Consider the following 18,980-nt stretch of genomic DNA (forward strand, 5'->3'; position numbering starts at 1 on the left):
ATGAATTATGGTGTGATGCTTTCCTTAAGAACAGGCGAATACTCACTGCTACAAACAGAACTGTGTTAGTAACTTCTTTTTTGAAGAAGTGGGAGCKCAGTAGATTATTGAATTCTGTCCCATTTTCCAGCAAAAAGTTGATCACTTTGGTGTTCTGGTTCAGTTAGCAGTGTGWTTGGGATCATCAACCCATCCCTCATCAGTGCCAGTGTAGCCAGATCCCATCCATCCATCAGAGGTAGATGCTTCTTTAGGCACCTAAGGGATGCAGCATGACARTGGGGATGTCACTACTCCCATACAAACACTTGTAATGCATTACTGTATGAAAAGGGAGGAAAAGGAAAGCTTCAAAGATATTTGATGAAGGTGCTGAAGAAATTGATCCATTGTCATCTTGCTGCAGGAGGGAGATGACTGCAGTAATTGTCTTTTGCTTCCTTCACAGGTTTGCACAGATGAAGAGTGAAGTTACTCAATCTCTGGCCTTTTTTATTCTGACAAGATTTTAATCACTACTGTATGTAATATTTACATAAAGACTRTGCTGAGAAACAGTGTAAAAGTTGAACTTAACGAAGACTGCACAAGTGACAGTGTCACTTCCTCTGCTGCTCCTGTACATTTTACTCGGCACACGTTGCTCACATGACAGTGTCCGCCAGTTGGAAGAAGCTGCATGTTTCAGTGAAAGTGCCATTACTACTGTATATGGACCATGCCCCTTTTGTTCCTTYTCCCGTTTCTCATTTGATTGAGAACTTGTAATGTTAATAATGTAGTATTTTTGAACTCTCTAGGTTCAGAAAAATGCTGTAGTGTTATCAGGCATTATGGACCTTGTTTTTTAATCTGTTTGAGTGCACTGACTGTGAACTTTTACTGGGGTTTTTGTTTATTTGTTTTTGGCAAGCTTCGGATTTGTTATGCACAAGGCTGATTATTGAAATTTAAAAAAAAAAAAAGGTTTTTCTCAATAAATGGTTTATTTTAGGAGAAGTTGGTGAAGGGTTTTTCTTCCAAAATGTGTGAGGCTGTCACATTTTAAACTTTTTTGCAACATTGGGATAAGACTGCTAAGCTGACCTACCTGGAATAAGCTGCTCTTACATAGCAATAGTTGATTCTGTCGAATTTCAAGATGTGCAGTGTGAGATGCTTCTTACACATGTGGTAAGAGAAATAAGGTTCCCCATTCAATGATCTTGTGATGAAAGAAGATGATGGGCGATTCCTGACACTGCCATTTACTTAAGGGATAACTTTCTTCTTGAAGGGATGCACTGTGAACAGGGAGTGCTCTGCATTGCATTTCTGTCTCCAAGAAGAGAACTGTACAAGGTGATTCTTGTGTTCTGTTTGGCAAAATGAAGAACCTACTCTTAACCTTTTGAAAACTGATTTCTGATCCTGGGCTTTCATTTTTCCCACCACACCCCAGCTGTCATCAGCATTAGACAAGGAAGCAAAGTTAGAAGTGGGTAGCAGTTGGAAGAAACAGCCTGCAATGTGTGATCTAGTTGATTTTTGCTATTACAAATAGGTGACTTAAAACTGTTACTTGTAACATTAGTGCAAGTTTACATATTCTTGTTTACAGCTTTAGACTTCCAATAGGTGACTTAAAACTTGCTTTTGATATTTGGTTTTATATTCTAGTGTCTTGTCTCTCATCTTAATCCACAAATCCTTGACTTGTCACAGGTGTTGCATGAGCTGTTGAGGAGGTATCTAGAGAAGCATGAGCCTTGCTGTGCATGTGTTCAGGCTCTCAAAAACACAATGCTGAATTCAAGCAAAGACTTCTTTTCAGTTCTCTATTTTCAATTGTGATAGAACGGGAAGTATGTTGTCATCCTCAGCAAAGGATTATAAAAACACCTGAGGTACACATGCCCTGCCCTAGTCTGCTGTGTGCTTCACTCTGCCGTGTAACAGAAATATCTGAGTGATTTTTGTCCCCACTTGTTTCAGATGCCCTTGAACACAAACAGGAACTRGGGACAGCTTTTAGGAGTTGGGATAGAGGTGGCAAACTGTTACTAGTTTGTTCCTACCAACCAAAAAACTCATTCATTGCACATCAGCTTTTTATACTTTTATTTTTGTATAAACAAACATTAAGACTAATTTTGTTAAGGCAGTTGTAGAACATACAGTTGCTTGTGGGGATGAGGGGCAAACACTGCTTCCTAATGACCTATGTCATTCTTTTAATACAGTAAACTGGACAAATTTAACTTTGGCAAGGACCATTAAGCTTCCTGTTTCAATGAGTGCTGGAAGGGCCTCAGTGCTGTGCCAGGACTCRCAGAAGTGCTTAGGAGGATGGATCCAGGAGTGTTTGGCCCTCAGCCTGTTCTAAGGGTTGGTCCAGGAAATGGGGATGAAATAATCTATGCCCTCTTTCAGAAGTATTTACTTGTTTGGTACTTTCCTCTGGAGAAGTGGCACTGCACACAGTTAGAGGGGAAAGGACTGTGAGTCGTGAGGAATTGCTGAATGTCTTCCTTACTGCATATTCAATCAGTGGCTCTTGAAGAAGGCAGAACAGCCTTTGTCACTCCAGGAGTACATATTTGCTGCTCAGAACTACTCACCCATCACCCTGAGAAAAGGCCACTGRACCTGCCAGGTAATGTTTACAGTAAAATGCTAACCTGGAGAGGCCTTTCCTTTCTGCCTTTCCACCCATTTTCACACTCTTGGRGACATGTCTTCAGATCTGGCTTGTAAATGTGTCTGATCATTATTACAGGATGTAATACTCAGTTTTCAGTGTACAGAGTGTTACAGCAGAGTGCAGGGCATGTGCTTTATGACACAGCATTGTAAATACTGCACTATTTTCTACTCTCAGGCTGTTTCATCTGTTGGAAAAACTACACCCAGAGCCCAGGTTTCTGTTCAYGGCATCATACAACCTCTTCATGAGAGCTTCAGTGTGTGGGGAGTGCATGTGTACACAAGATGTGTGACGAAAAAGGTTCCCCTACCCAGTCTCTCTCAATTCTCATGGCCTATTGCTTCCTTCATGTTGTAAATTTTGCTGCCTCCACTATCCATAAACTTCACTTACTGCTCCAYGCTAAAAGCACTATTTCACCTGCTTTTTAGGTTCTGCATATAAAAAAGGTGAGTTTCTAAATTATTTGATGTACTGAACAGCAAATACATATTTCATGGAATGATCCATATTGTTGTATTAACCTGTTTCTTCTGGCCTCAGTTTTATTCTRTTTCAAGAGAAATAGAATATTTTGTACCAGCTGCTAGACCAAAGACTGCTTACTTTATTCACTGAAGGCTGTTATGGTTTAGTCCTATGCCCAGTGAAAACAGGCCGTCTTTGAAAGTGCCAATCAAACCTCCACTGCTCTGGTCAGGATCTGTAAACTTAAAAAAATTGGAAAAAAATTCCAATCAGAATTTGTTAGTTTATGTTCCCTATTTTCCCCTGTTCTAAACAAATTCTTTATAGTAATGTGCAGATCCTTAACTCTGCRAGTTTAAAAAAAGGAGGTGGCTGCCCTGAAATCAGTACTGGAAATGTCAGAGCAACCCCACTTTCCCCAGAGTGGAAAGTCTAGTTTCATTTAATCGTCTAATTAAAAAAAAATAAAGTCTAATTTATTTAATTTAATTAATTTATATCGAGTCTAGTTTTRTTTAATTCAGAAAGGTGTCAAATCAAGCTAAGACAGACATAAAAAAATGAGCCATAGCTACTGTCCTAGSTCTCTCTCCTAGTTTCCCTCTCCTCCCCAGAAGAAAATAATTTACTATTACCTCAGGCTGACTGTTATGAGGCACCAAGTAAACTAGTTTATCAGAAAAGACAAACAGATTAATTAGGATCACAACAGTATGGGTGTGGGGCAGACATTTTAATGCACACTTTGCATTATTTCACTACGCCATGCCCAATTATTTTTGTTCCACAGTTGTTAGGATAGCCTGGAATTTTAMGTAGTATTTAAAGCCAACAGGAATTTTACTATCTCAGTTTTTTTCAAACTAAAAATGACATTTACTCTGATGAATTACAGGTTTCAGCTATGCCTTGGATGTATGGCCTGGGGAAAGAGATGGCAGTGGGTAACTTAGCCAAATTCTGATACAGGTTATGCTACTGCCAGGCTCTGATGTCTGGATGCCCAGGGTCTGGCTGAAGGGCCCATGTAGTGCACACGTGGGAATAAGTTCTAGATGTACAAAATTCTACTGCAGTTCTGTCAGTTCAGCAGAGCTGCTTCAGTCCAATACTGCTATAACCAAGCACAGCCTCTCACTGTACTGTATTTAAACACTGACAGATTATGGTTGTTAAACTGTTAAACTGTGTGATCTACACAACTATCAATTGTAATCACCTTGTAACAATCTTCTGACATTAAAGCCTGCACCTCTGGTTAATTTCCAGGTAAAGTCTCTTCATATAAGCACGCTGGAATTTTTTTTTTCTTCAAAACTTAAGACACTTCATAGGAAAACAAACCAACCACACGTGCAAACCTTTTGTTGGGAGTATACGAAGGAGTGCATATTTCCAGCATGTCATCCAGCCCAAACCCCCAGAGTAAAACAGGAGCACAAATTCAGATATGCACGGYAATTACTCATCCTCTGATTTCACTTGAAGGACCATGATATGCACTTAAGAGTGTTCAGCAGTTGCATTTGTTCCCTTTGGATTGAAGCAGTCTCTGAAGATGCTACTTTCGTTTCTGCTTGTTGTCATTGTTGCCATAGGTGGAGCCTTTGTTAATTTCTGTAACCCCGATCATCCATCTGACACCAACAGAAGCTGCAAAACAAACACAGTTAGAGCTGCTGAAGGCAAGGCTGAAGATCTGCACCGGTGTAGCATCGTGAAACCAAGCATGGAAGATCAACTCCAGATCAACTCGTTTAATGCCTGTGGCTTCTCATGAAGGAAGAACCACAGGATGGACACGTTCCCTCCCTTCAGCAGGGAAGAGGCTACAAGGAAGCAAGATGGGTGAGAGGCACAGGTGTGCACAGCCCTGCCTTCTGAGGAAGGGATTTCTGCTGCCTTTCAACAGCCCCATGTCTGGAAGAGCACAAGCAAGTGMAAGGGCACTTCAGAGCTTGATAAACATAAAAAATGTAAGTTATRGTGTTTGCTAATGACAGCTCATGAAAAAGCCCATTACAACAAACCAGGCTAATTTTAAAGACTATTATTGATATTTCAGTGGTAATCATTCATCATGTGCAAGGATAATTTTATTTACTTCTTTATCTGTTGCACATAAAGTGACTAAGTTAAATGCAACTTAACCTAAACTCCTTCCCTCACARTTTTGGATTTTTTTGTAAAGGGGCTCAGCTGCCCAAAATCAATTATTCCTCAAGCTTCTGCTCAGCTACTGTATATACTCAGAACTGCCATGCTTCTTTCAGGCTAAACCTATTAGCATGTCACACACATCTTTTCTCTGCTCAGAGTGCTTTCTAGAAAAAAAGAAACCAAACCAAACCAAAAACCCCAAGAAAAGCACAAACCTCCTCTAAGCCTCCAAATCCCACTTTCTTTCCGACTGATGGTGAAAAGGTCCAGTAAGGTGAGRTGCTCTAAACAGATCATTCCCATGGGTCTTTWCTTCTCTGGATGACCCWGAATAAATTCTCAKCAGCCAGCAGGGCTGATACACCACYGTGTCATGGCATTTGCTGCTCKKKARSMMKGGAAGGGGAAGGGGCTGCCAGCTGGCAAACAGCGCTGCCCTGTGCTTTACCAGCTGCTGCTTGGCAAAACAACGTCRGCCACAAAGACCCGTCACTACCGACGCGTGGTTTATAGTCTGACGGTAAATTGACAATTTTTAGAGAGCAAGCAGTAACTGGATAGCAGGGTGAGTCACACATGATGTGACAGGATGGCTGGACACTGGGAAGCTCGTCTGCCCATAGGGCTTGTCCTCGAGTCTTGTGGATSCCAGGAAAGCAGGGCCCTCTCACAGGCAGAGCTGTGCAGTGAACAGCCCAGAGAGGGAGCTGGCTCCGAGGACAATCACTGTCATTTACACTTCACTGTCAGTCCATGAACAGGAACACTGAGACAAGCGAAGGGCTTCACTCTCACAAACAAGCAAGAAAGACAGAAAACCATCTCTGACATTTAACTGGACACGAGCTGGGAAACAAGAGAAAGATCCAACATGTAGCCTGCAGTCTGGGATCATAACATAATAATAAGCATGAAATCATTAAGATTTTAACCACAAGGATAGAAACAGCAGCTGGAGAGGGACACAGCATAAATAAGAGCAGCTGTCACAGCAACCACACACCACATTGGGGATTTCATCCACTTCCAAGAATGCCACTGCCTGGACACAAAAAACAACTAGTTCAGGAGTACAGACTTTTTTTTATTCCTTTGCTCCCTGGCAGAAGTTGTCACTGCCTTCTGTCCCCATTTCACCCTGTAGCTGTCTGCAACCAGGGGAAGGTGGGGTGCACGGAGAAGAGGACTACTCACATGTGCCAAGCCCGTGGAAGCAAAGTGGGCAAGTCTGGGGTGTCTCACTCTCTGTCCCTGCGCTGCCTCCTCACCACAACTCTCCTGGTGCCTCGGTGCATGCCCAAGTGATACCAGCATATTGAASGCTTTATGCACTTGTTATTTTACATGCAACTGTGGTAAGAGGAACTTAGGGGTTTTTATTTCAAGAAAGGGAAGAAAGGGAGATCAAGCAGTAACTAACAAGCAGTGCCTAACTTAAACCCTCACAGCTATTAAGTCTGCCCTGAGAAGAGCGTGAGAGAAGCTATAGGCTGAAGCCTCCCTGTGCTGCTCCATGGCAAGCTGAGGTARCTGTGCTCCTGCATCTTCCTGCCCACCTCAGCATCCAAAAGATGCAGGAGGTTGCTGAGGATCTGCTCTGCCTGTGGGAGTGCTGAGGGCTCAGGGTGGGCTGAGCTGACACAAATCAGGAGAGCCAATATCTCTTTCTGGGAACACATTTTAGCTCCAAGAAAACCACGTCCACACAGTGTCTCATCCCTCAGCAAAACCTGAGCTCAGAGCAAAGAATTTCCACCTTTTCTCTTACACCTCAGGATTTTTTCTCATCTGTTACCTTGCCTTTATACYWCACAGCAAGTGCTGTAAGCAGCASAGCAAGCAGAGGCATAAGAATTTCAGATATATGGTTTGCACTGATTTATATAGCTTATGCATTGAAATTAAGATTTGTACAACTAAAGATTATATGAATGGTAGACATTTCCACTGAAGGCCTGTCATACACACTATGAAGGAGAAAAAACAAGCAACAAACTCACACACAAAGGAAGCAAACAAYCCACCCCAAAGCCCCCAGTTTCTAGGCACTAGGCTGAAAGGCCAGACTATCTGGTAGCCCCACCAAAAGGCAGAATCACCACAGGCACCATCCTGCACATAGTTTGTATCCTGCTGTAAAACTTAGTACAGCCTTGCTGGCCTGTCCTCACCTTCCATTCGTCTCAGCCTACAGRCATCACCAGCCTCGCTGCCCAGGTCACATCATGCTCCAGCCCTTTGATCCACACTCTGCTTTTGAACACTGGGAAGTCCCCGGGTCTGCAGTGTGATCCCACGCCCACAGCAGCTCCCAMGGAATCTGAGCTGGCTCATCACTATTTGCACTTGGCTGAGATGAAACACTCTCCTCCCTAGAACAGATCTGTAGCCCTAAATGTGGAAGAGCTGCTGCWCCCTTTAAAAACCCAGAGAAACCCTCTCATCTTTTGCATACATTCCCCTTTTAACTGCTGTTGACAGCTTTATAATAAATTACTTCTACAGCAGAAAGGGTGTACTCCTTAACACAAGTTGTCAAAACATGAAGGGCAACCCAACACTGGGTTCTTTGAAGCCAAATTGAGACTGTGGAAGTAGGAGGAGGAGAACAAATACTGCTGCTGTCAAATACAGATACTGACATTTAACAGATGTGCTCATTGCTTCAGCACCAAAACATCAGCACCAAATTCTAAAGAGCTGCTGTGAGCCGTGTATATAAATCTCTTGCCATGTGTCCTGTGAAACTAAAGCTGGTTTTCAAAACACTTTTGTCCCTCAAACTACTTCAGCTTTTCTCCTCTGGAGCAGGGACTGCCTTGTGTTGGTTCAAATAGTATCACAAAGGGCTCCCAGTCCCMGACCAGCAGTAAGGTATGAGCACAGTGTGATGATTATTGGGAGTRCAAACAGCCGAACTGCTGCACCACAAAGCACAAGGGGTCAGCATTCACAGCACACAGGAGATGTTTTTATTCGGGGCTGAAAGARTCTGAGCTGAACCAAGCAGAGCTGTACTTACATTGGTTATTCATTCCTTAGATCTCAGAGCTGGGATCTGAGGGTTTACAGGCCTTCCACTCCAGCTCGAGTGGAACATTTTTCTTACAGCTCTTTCCACCTGAACAGCAGTTACTTACAAGCCAGCAAGTACTTTTCTGGAGAGCACAATAAGCAGAACTTATCCAAAAGACAAATGACAATCTAGAAACAATGCAGAGGGTACCAGAAAGAAGGACCTCCTAGTTACTCTKCTCTTTTCTGTTATGGAAGATTTATTTTGTGTTTATCTGCACTTGTATAAGGTTCTGAAACCCACCCAAAATCAGCAATCTACTACAATGGGCTGTTAGGGATTGCCATAAAGTTCCTSAAGCTGGAGTATGAGGCAAGCTGTTAAAATGCCACCGAAGAAATAATAAACTGCCCTGTGCTGCTTCAGTCAGAAACAGTGAGAAAAGGTCTACTAGGAGCAATGGGAAAAGCTGGTTTTATCATCTRATAAATCCCTCCAGTCAACAGAAAAATCTTCCTTTTACATCGTTAAGCCACCAGGCACCAATGACCACTCACACTGGGAAAGGCAGAACTGCAGGAATGGCCTGTGACAGTCCATGCCYTGTGCTACCTAAGTCAGAGCAGATGGCCACAACAGGCTGTGCTTAAATCAGGAGTTCATGGATTGCCAGTGCATGATACATCAGACTACAATTAGACAAATGCATTCTCAAAGGAATAAATTMTCCTTGTGCTTCTCTTCTAAGCATTTAAAGTACAACCCAGCAACACACAACACAAGAAAAGAAAGCCTTTTGTAAGTCAAAGCCACTGAGAAGTCACTGTTTTGAATTCTACAGAAACAGAAAATTTTGTATGCAGCTCTCACAAAAAATAATACAACTCTACAAGAATAAACCACAATCTTTTTAATCGGGTCCAGGMTTGAATGAACATAATATTAGATGGGTTGTTGAATTCACAAGTCATCTTTATATTTAGCAAGTCTCTACAAATCCTATTGGATAATTACCCTGTAAGCAATCTTTTCGTATCAGAAAACTTACCTATTATAATGACAAATGCAAAACTAGCCAGTGTCAGTGATGATCCACTGTTGATCATGTTGATGAGCAGCTTGAACAAAGGATATAGCAGCAATAAGGCCCAGAAAAGCCAGTTCAAAAGTGTCCATGGCCGACGGGGCGGTATTATAGGGACTGCTGGGTAGGTTCCTGTTCGGTAATACTGCTCCTGGAATGCATCCTAGTAGAACAAAGGAGGGCAACAATTAAATCCCCATCTGCCAAAAAAGCTAGCCATTCCCGGCTTTGATGTTYCTCCTTCTGGATGCTTGTAACCACAGGGGAAGATCAAAGATGAGCTGATGGCTGGAAAGCTTGTACTTTGAAGTCAATGAACACAGAGTCAAAAAAAAAAAAGAGCATACAATGATGTGTCCATACTTTCCTTCTCCTTCACACAGCATCCTGAGAAATGGCGTACCTGGAGAGTATAACAGCCCAGGAAAACAGGAGGGACAATGGGAGCAGCAATGCAGACATCACTGCTGAATTTCCTGCAGCACCATGGCCACTGCCCAGAGACTACAGGTAAGCCAGGCAAGTGTGTGGGCCACATACTCAGCAGCAGCCTCTGTTCCCTCATGTTTTCTCCAGCCACTGCTCTCAAACAGCACTCACAAATTGTCAGAGAAGGTAACTAAACACCATCTTGACCCACACTCTGAAGAAAACCACCCCCTCCTGTCTGTGTCCCACGGATGCAGCCTTGTTCACCTTTTCCCATGAYGCTTGTGGAAGGAAGTTTGGGTGCTGAACCCCTCCACAAACAATTGAGTGTGCAAACCCTGTACAATCTCTCACTGTTTTTTGAGCCAAGAACTCTCCCTTTAAGTATAATAMAAGGAGGACAATGGGGTGGGGGTGGGTTTTTTAAAAGCACAGAAGACTTCAAATTTAGTACCTTCATCTATAGCCCACATGGGTGAACAGCATTGTCTTTAGTGATCTCAACAACCCAAGATACCAAAAGTGGGTGGGGGAAAAGAACCACTCCCTCCTTGTTCAAAAGCAAAGATTATTAATCTGTGTTATTGCATAAAACTGGTTAATTAATGAAGTCAGCATCAGACTTGACATAAAAAGAAACCTTAATTTAGTCAGAATGAAGTACTTTAAAGTAAGGATTTTTGGTTTCTAAAAATTCTAGCAAAGCCAAGATTAATCAACCAAAAGACTAATTTTTCTGCTATGCTGTGATTTTACACTCACGCTCCAGCTGACACAAACAATTCTTTACTTACTAAATAGCAACTTAAGCAATTACAAGCTGTTACCACTTAATCTGTTTCAAAGGGAACATTCAGCTTTTAAGTAATTATACAGTAATTAAAGCATGCACTCTCTTTATTGAGATTAGACAAATTATGAGTGTTTTACTCATCTGAGCTAGATTGTAGTGTGATCACTRTGGCCAATTACTGAGCCATCTTCAACAGAGAACACATTGTATGAAGTTTTCTTCACAGTGCTTTGAAGACAGAGCTACTCATCATTAGTAAGCTGAATTTACAATATACAGTTAGGTTTCCCAATCCTGGTATTACCCAGGAAAGTGAAGAATTCTCGACTTTTAYTGGCTTTGCCAATAGAGGGCCTGTTACTACAGAGAGCAGGACAGGCTCACTTGAAATGAGTGCAGTGGGATTTTTTGCTGGCTCTGCACAGCAGWGAGGGGAAGCAAAACCACAGACCACACCTCACTGAGAAGCTCCAGAAGATGGAAAACAAATACAAAAGGCAAAACAATGTCAAGGCYAACATCTTGACTACACATTTCATGCTGTTGTGGGGAACAGCTCTTCAGTTCCGATTCCTTACCCTTAAATACATTCACTTGCCAAAGGCATCTGYGGGTTTATCTGTCTTGTAAGCTTTTGCAAGGGTGCCTGTGATACCTGTCAACAAGTCAGGCTTTAAATACTTAACACACCTCAACATTTCCCGAAATCACCTCACCCACATTCGATTCCTTTCATTCCCCAGCACACAGAGCTGCTTTTCAGTTTGTAATAAATTCCATCCACCCAGGTATCACATTCCGACATGGACACATGCTCCCTCTGTTGCCCCCACCAAATTTAGGTTACTTGAGGCAGTGTGGGGGAGGGATAATGCAGTGAGGGGGGAATCAGGGAACATCCATCTCCTTGTGACAGGCTAACAGGGAGGATTCTTCCTCCCTGTTCCCAGCAGGAGGCCTCTGCTGCTGCCCCTTCATGAGGTAGCCCACAAAGAATGAGTATCCAAAAATATATTCTTTGTTCCCAAACACTGGGGTTCTGTACACTTCTCCTCTTCAGTTATGCTTTGCTGATTCCCTAGGGCATTTCTGCATATATTTTCAGCCCCTCTTTTCCAAGCTTCTCTTACAAGCATGAAAGGTTAGAAGCTGCTTTCTTTTAAATGGAAATTAAGATTCTCAAGCTGAACTTCTGTTTAAACTACTGACGCTGTAAGGAGGTAAAAAAATGAAAACAAACATGCGAAGACTAGCAGAGTTGTGACTACTACATAGCATCTCTTCAGACTTGGCAGTAAGATCCTCAATCCAAGTTAAAGTCAAAGGGAACCTTTCTAGAAATGGCAGTCTGAAAAAATAGAAGAAATAAAAAGAAAATGCAATTTGCATGAAATTGCACCTTTGTCATTATTTGGAAGCAACTGATGTAGTGCTGGCTGTATGTGCAAGAACAAAATCTACYCCTGAGGTGAGGAAGAAGCACATGGACATGGTGCTTACTGTATGCCTGGAAAAGGAAGGAGAACATTGTTTGTTTTGAAGCAGCACAGTGTCACTGTTTATCTGGCAAGTCTCTGTTCAACTGCAGTAGCAGCAGTGACTAAACCAAAAAATGAAGTGATGAGTAGCAGGAACATAAACACAATAGGCTCCCAGAGAGAACGATCTCAGACTGAGGTACATATAGGTGAATAGCAACGGAATAAGCTTTTCTCAAAGACCCTCACTCCTTTACTAACATCATAAATAAATTGGAAAAAGAAAGAAAAAACAAAGAAGAAAAAAAGTCATGTCCCTCCAAGTCCAGTAACTGCTGTTTTCATTACTCATTCCAACAGCCCTGTGATCCTGATCACCTTGAGTGCACAGGACTTGACCTCAGTACCTGTGGCACTCTCCAGCCACTAAAACATGCTATTACAGCATAATTCAGCACCCTCTGAGTCTTGAGAAACTACTACAAAATTATTAAACTGAGAATAAGAAACAGTACAGGGAACCATAATGCATGACAAAATAGGGTCTCTGCTTTCCAGTAGTGTGCACACCTCGTCTTAATTTGAAACAGCCAGTAAAGTGTCGTAACCAAAACAGACAAAGCAGGGGATGAGTATCTTGCAATGAATTATTGCCCTTTGAATAATGACTTTTCACATTTTATCATAAATATTTACCGACTCTGAAGATGATCTGAAACAGAATTAACTTTTGGAAACAGCACCTGGGTGACACAGCTGCTTGTTATCTGACCTAAAAGCCGATTATCTTTTTAAGATGCAGGGCAGAAAGGTGAAACAAAATTGTATTTTTTACCCTGCAGGTGAGCTTCCATAATCTCAGAACTCTGGAAGAAGTTGTCCCTGATCTGTATTCTGCCAGTCTGATTTTACAAAGATATGGGCTTCAGTAAACCAGGAATAACTGCAATGAAACAAGTTTCACCAATATAAAACAGCTGGAGAAAGAAAAACGTGCTGCCTTCAAACAAAAACTGAAACCATCACCAAAAAAAACCCAAAAAACCCCAAATCAAAAAACAATTAAACAACCATCCCCAGCCTTTATGAATTAAAAAAATTCCATACAGCCAAATGAGGTTTTAATGGAATGGAAAACTGACACACATTCCTTCACTCCTATACTTATATAGGAAATCAGAGATTTAACAAACAAGCAAATGAAGACACCATGAATAACAGACATGAAAAATAYTATAATATATTGTATAATATAATATAATATTATGAAAGATAGATGTACACTACGTTTGCACTAGAAGCAAATAAGTGTTTGCCAAAAAGGGAACAGAAAAATCTTGAAGTGAATTAATGCAACTATGTAATAAGAGATTCAGAAAAACAATCACCACATATACATTTATGTTCTTGTCTTGCCAAGGTCTAAATAGTTCTCAGGAACATTAAACAGGGCTAGTTTCATAGTAGCAGAAAGTGGACTTTTGCAATGATAAGCAAAAGGCCCATTTGCATGTATATCCCTGCAAAGCGGGGAGGGCCCGTGGGTAACATCCTGCCCTTCTGCAAAGGTGATGGGAGCTATGCATGAACCGAGTGTGACTGGCACAAATTGTAAGGGGATCTGAGGCAAAGGGAGCAGACCTACACGTGAGGTCTCAAGACACAGTTGCTTTACACATTTCTGTAAGGAAGCTGCTTAGAGGAGCTATGAATTACACCAGAAGCAGTCATGGTTTGAAACTGAGAATGGCTGGGGCAGAGTCGATACAGAAATGCCAGTGTGGTGTCCTGGGTAGAGCGTGACAAACAGCACAGCAAAATTTTGCTGTCCCAGTGAGAGGAATCCAGAGCATTGCTATATTCTACTAAATCCAAAGCACTGCTGCCTTCCAGTCTGAAAATACGTAACTTTGATCAATGTATTGAAGCAAAGCGAGCTGTCAAGGCCCTCATGCTGTGCATACCTGTAACTCCCACTGATTGAAAATGGGAGCGCTGTGTGCATTCAAAAAGCACATCCCCTAACAACTCTCTCCAATATTCATAAAAACAGCCCAAAAGAAACAGATTATGAAGGACTGGAAGATTAATATGAAAGCATTGGAAAGAAAAAAGAAAAAACCCACTAAGCATGTATAAACACAGTCATTGTTACTCTCTCCCCATCCTAGGAAACTGGAACTCTTAAATGCACGCCTTCTATACACGTGGTGTGAAAGCAATTTATCAGCCTGTCCTTTTAATGCTGGATGTAAAAATGCACGGTAAAACAAGGGACAAAAATTCTAATACACTAAATAAAGTATCTTATTTAGCCCACAAATTCCTTCTTGATTTAGAAAATGCTTTCAAGGGGAAGGGGGTCTTTCTACCAATCAGAAGGCAGCAAGACAGTTTTGATCTTTGCATCCTTATGCAACTYTCTAAAGAAGAGGCTTAAAACTGCTCTAGAAAGGCTTGTTCAAGCTTTCTTCCTATTGCTCTGTGTTCAGAATGAAAGCAATCATGACTATCAGCACAAGCTCAGTTTATATGTAGAGAAACAGAGCACCTCCCCTGAAAACCAAACAAACCAACCCACCCCAAGCCTCCAAATTCGGACACTACACATGCACGTTGCAAAGGTCTACTAGCAGTATAAATAAGTGAGCACCAGTGGTTGTATTGACCAAAATACCAACCTTTTCTTGATACAGTTTGTGGAGCCAGGTAGAACATTCCTGCTCATCTTCTGGGACGTCCTCCAGTGGAATCCGCCTGACAATGGTAAATGAGAAAATTAAGAATATTAAAAACTCTGGCTCCCAGGAACAGCACTTGCACTACACAGATTATCTGACAGGAGACTCACTCTATTTTTCACTGTTTTTTAAATTTGTCCAACACTTACAGCACTTCAAAAAGCAAATATAGAGGATTTTGAAGGAATCTGTGATAGTCCCAAACTAGTTGCCAGAACAAATTTAGCCACAAGGTTCACCCTGCCTGTAAGAGCTTTTCAGGACAGGCAAACAGCCACCCTGAGTTGTGAAAAGCAATTTCCATAYTGTGCCAGACTGACTTGCAGCAGGCTTGAATGGTGTACAGGGAAACACAGAAAGAGGAATYCCTCTGCCCTGCTGGAGCTGATCCACACAGGAAGGGCTCCATGAACGCCATCCCACCAGGCTGAGAACACCAAACATCAGGACACCAGGCTGAGCTACCCCCTGGGAAGAGGAATCAAGAGGAAGTTTCATTTTACCCTTGGACAAAAMCAGTTCTGAAGGAAATACTTTTTCAAACAGGCCAAAAAGGAGAGGTAAAAGGAAAAGGTCACCCTATTCCACTTCATGYTGGTATCCAGGATAAACCAACTGGATTAGCCCACTGGTCCACTATTGCTCTGATATAGGTTATGATGAACTCCTGATCACTTGAAGCATCACTTCTAGGCTATTGTCTCCAGCCCTACATCATCACATGCCCTGGGTGCCTGTAGTATCGGTGCTGCTGGTAGAATGTCCCCTGGGAATTGGCTCTTTCCCATTAAGATTATGGGAAGCCATTAGGGTATTCATAACTTATAGAAACATTAATAAAAAGGAATCCAGGTAATTTTTAGTTTTTCATTAAACATTAGGTAGGGAGGGTGCAGCAGTCAAATGCAGCAACAGCTACAGCACCAGATGTAGGGGGGGACAGTCCTGAGCCTGACCTCCACCACAGGAACTGGAACTATCTCTGAACTCCTGTGCCAGACACAGGAAAGGCAAAGCAATTCCACCTGAACACCTGGATGGTGTTTGGTGTTCTGGCCAAGTGAGTGATAAGAGGCCCCACTGGTGCTGCTGAGCTAACAGACACACAAATGAAAAAAAAAAAATAACACAAAGTCCTGCAGACATTTATGAACTCCTCACATACTTATAGTCACACAAATTTACCAGAAACACTTCCCCACACATATGAATTTTTATCTGAAGTTCTGTGAAGCCAGATGGTAGAGATCTGCTTTCTGTCACCCACTTGAAAATATTCCCTTATTTGACCAACTGTGATTTCAAGTACACGCTCCTGTATGCTAAAAAGGAATTAAAATATGAATTACTTGCCTTACATATAAATCTGCATGATATTTCTTTCCATTTAGAACTCCCAGCAATGTTGGATTTTCATTGTTTCTAAAATTAAGGGTAGAATCATAGACTGCAGAAACTACAAGAAGAGAAACAGGYTATGTGTTACTGTAGTAATACAATGGAAATAAGTTATTCTCTCTCAGACAAASAATATTTAGGTAAATTATCACCAATAGCATCACAGAGATATCACCGAGGGAAAAATGACAATGGAATATTCAAAACACAGGTTTTAAGAAGCCAAATAACCACTGACCCTTTCAGGAACTGCACCAGAGGAATGGAAAGGTTTGCTCTCCATCCACCCCTTGCCTCCTTCCTCASCAGGTGCAGAATGATGTTACAGCTTCTCACAGAATACACCTAGGACTTCTAAGAGCCAAACTGYAGAACTGTTACCTTTTTCAATTCACTGTGAATGATACAACTAGCCCACTGAATGTGAGGAAACAACCAGGCAGATACATTTTATAAACAATGATTAATATATACCCTTTGACTAAGAACAGGTAAAATGTGTGTGTGTGTGTGAGACATCCTACAGCAGGAAGGCTTAATGCAGCTGTCAACTGCCAGGGTCCAAAGCAGCCCCTGCCTCATGTCTGTTGTTTGGTAACTCAGGCACCTGCTTGCTACAGGGCAAAGGCAGAGAGGGAATGACCCATCACATCTGGAGACATGCAGATGTGAGGAATAGAACATAAAAGTTCTGCTGAACAAACCTGCAGCCAAACTTCCRCTACAGAGAAAACTGTGCAGTTCAGGACTGAGCTAGAACAATAAAAGYACTTGCAAAGGCTGATGGCAGATAAACTACAAGACTGTAACAAGCAGTTTCTACAGAAAAAGCTTCACTGTTTAAAACCACATGAAGTGTTGCAAAGAAGTTTACTTGAATACATGCTTAGATATACTATTTTCCTGATGTCACAAAATTACCAGAGAAAAATTAATTTTTCTGACACTGAAAAATCAGTTGTGCATCATGGTATGAACTCTAATATCAATGACATAAAAAACCCTCTTATTTTTCTTCTCACAGAAATGACTTTCATATGTAAGCACTGTTCATATGTAGCCTGTTCTAGTTTAGCTTTTCTACTCTCGATTTTTGCAATAATGAATAAAAATGCATGTGATGAACCTTTATTGTGAGGGCTCTTCACCCACCTAAGAAAGACTTCTATTACACAAGACAAGACTTGCTCTTGATTTTGAAACCTCTCCAGCTATGAGAGATAAATATGGTTTGGTYTCAGCATTCAGCTCCCAGAAACTCACCACATCATTTGTTACTGAAAAACAGAATTCGTAAGGCAGAACAGAACAGCCTGGCTTCAGTGATGAAAGGAAATCCTGAAAACAGGCCAAACCCTTGTCACTGCAAAAAGACCCTGTCCCTCACTAACAACTCCATTCTTTTCCTACTACAGCTGGGTTCTTAGCCCAAACTCAAAACTAAACGCAARCCAAAATCTACTTCAAACTACTACTCTCCATGAAAGTATGATAAAAGTATGAAATTACTTTTTTTTTTAAAAAAATAAATCATCTGCTTCCATTTTTAAGCTTCTTAGTGTAGAAGGATTTTACTAATCTACTCTAATTTACTAATCCAATGTAATTGAAGGCAAACAAGAGCTCAGTTTGGTTTATACAGTGTAAGCTTCTTAGTTTATTCTTTAATAGCACAAGATTATTCTTATAACAATAGGGATACAATAAAGCAAAGTTTGATATACACAACACTTTTTCTTCCATCTCTAACAAGGCATCTATATTTGAGTTTTTATATGATTTGGGTTTTTGTTGAGACACACTGGAAGACAGTTCTCCTGAGAAAAASTTCTGTGGAGATGGACAGGAACATCTTTATGTGCTGATAGTCTTACACAGAGTTTTCCTTTTCTCCAGAGGAAAAAAATGCTATTCCTGTTTCCCACTGGTCTGCACTTTGATACTCAGTGCAGTCCCTTTCAATAACACACTCAAATCTTTTGGTACAAAGCAGTGCCAAACCCAGGACAATGAAAGCAATGTGCAGGAGTAAACAGACCTCTGTTATCCAGATATAACTGAAAATAACTAAAAGTTTTAGCTTTCTCATTCTGAGAGTGTGGGAAAAGAACAATAATAAAAATGTCCAAGAAAAAGACTGCGTGAAATTAAAATTTACCAGAAAACTTCCACAGTCAAAGCAGTACTAGCAGGCTGTGTGACACACTGTAAGTGGTTATCATTAAACATGGATTTTGTAATTGCATAATTAGAATTGGACATTTCATGACTTTCKCATCCAAAAGCTGAAGAGACCAGAAAATTCACACTCTAAAACAAGTAAAAACGTAACTCCATAGCATCTTGAAAACATCACAAATGTCTCACTCTCATAAYAGAGGCAGCATTTGAGAGGTTTTGTTTCAGTTGCGAAGTATTTTTTAAAAGGACTTATATTTTAAAACCTCTTTTGCATTGAAAACCAAACACAAATATTTGAAAGCCTTTTACTTATGTAAAAAAAATTAGGTTTTTTTTTTGTTTTTTCTAATCTCTGCCCAGGTTTTTTTCATATTGTTAACTTTTGGTTCCACCTATAACATTCTAAGAGAGMGCTAAGTACTTAAGAATTTAACATATTAACTTCAGCCTAAAACTATCTTTGGATTACATATCTAGAGAGAATTTTTCTTACTTTGATTGTCCTCTTGAATTTCACGCATTATTTTGTGTCCATGGTGGATTATG

The 18,980-nt window shown here is 41.1% G+C and overlaps 2 protein-coding genes across 8 annotated transcripts in view; one reads left to right on the forward strand and one right to left on the reverse strand.

Annotated features, from left to right (window-relative positions):
• The window catches only part of MAP3K4 (mitogen-activated protein kinase kinase kinase 4), a 67,062-nt gene extending 66,069 nt beyond the window's left edge, over nt 1–993 (forward strand). For all 4 annotated transcript variants that reach the window (XM_057370334.1, XM_057370352.1, XM_057370343.1 and 1 more), the window contains one exon: nt 449–993. In XM_057370334.1, coding sequence (XP_057226317.1) covers nt 449–469 — 21 coding nt within the window. In that variant the 3' untranslated portion in view covers nt 470–993. The remainder of the gene's footprint in view (nt 1–448) is intronic.
• A 1,092-nt stretch (nt 994–2,085) lies between these two features.
• AGPAT4 (1-acylglycerol-3-phosphate O-acyltransferase 4) overlaps nt 2,086–18,980 on the reverse strand; it is a 73,172-nt gene continuing 56,277 nt past the window's right edge. For all 4 annotated transcript variants that reach the window (XM_057370402.1, XM_057370383.1, XM_057370392.1 and 1 more), the window contains 4 exons: nt 16,209–16,311; nt 14,796–14,871; nt 9,379–9,577; nt 2,086–4,807 (listed from right to left, as the gene is read on the reverse strand). In XM_057370402.1, the coding sequence (XP_057226385.1) occupies nt 4,716–4,807; nt 9,379–9,577; nt 14,796–14,871; nt 16,209–16,311 (470 nt within the window). In that variant the 3' untranslated portion in view covers nt 2,086–4,715. The remainder of the gene's footprint in view (nt 4,808–9,378; nt 9,578–14,795; nt 14,872–16,208; nt 16,312–18,980) is intronic.

The sequence above is a fragment of the Malurus melanocephalus genome, unplaced genomic scaffold (assembly GCF_030028575.1).
Source record: "Malurus melanocephalus ecotype Western Australia unplaced genomic scaffold, MMel_1.1 scaffold_5, whole genome shotgun sequence".
Taxonomy (NCBI): Eukaryota; Metazoa; Chordata; class Aves; order Passeriformes; family Maluridae; genus Malurus; species Malurus melanocephalus.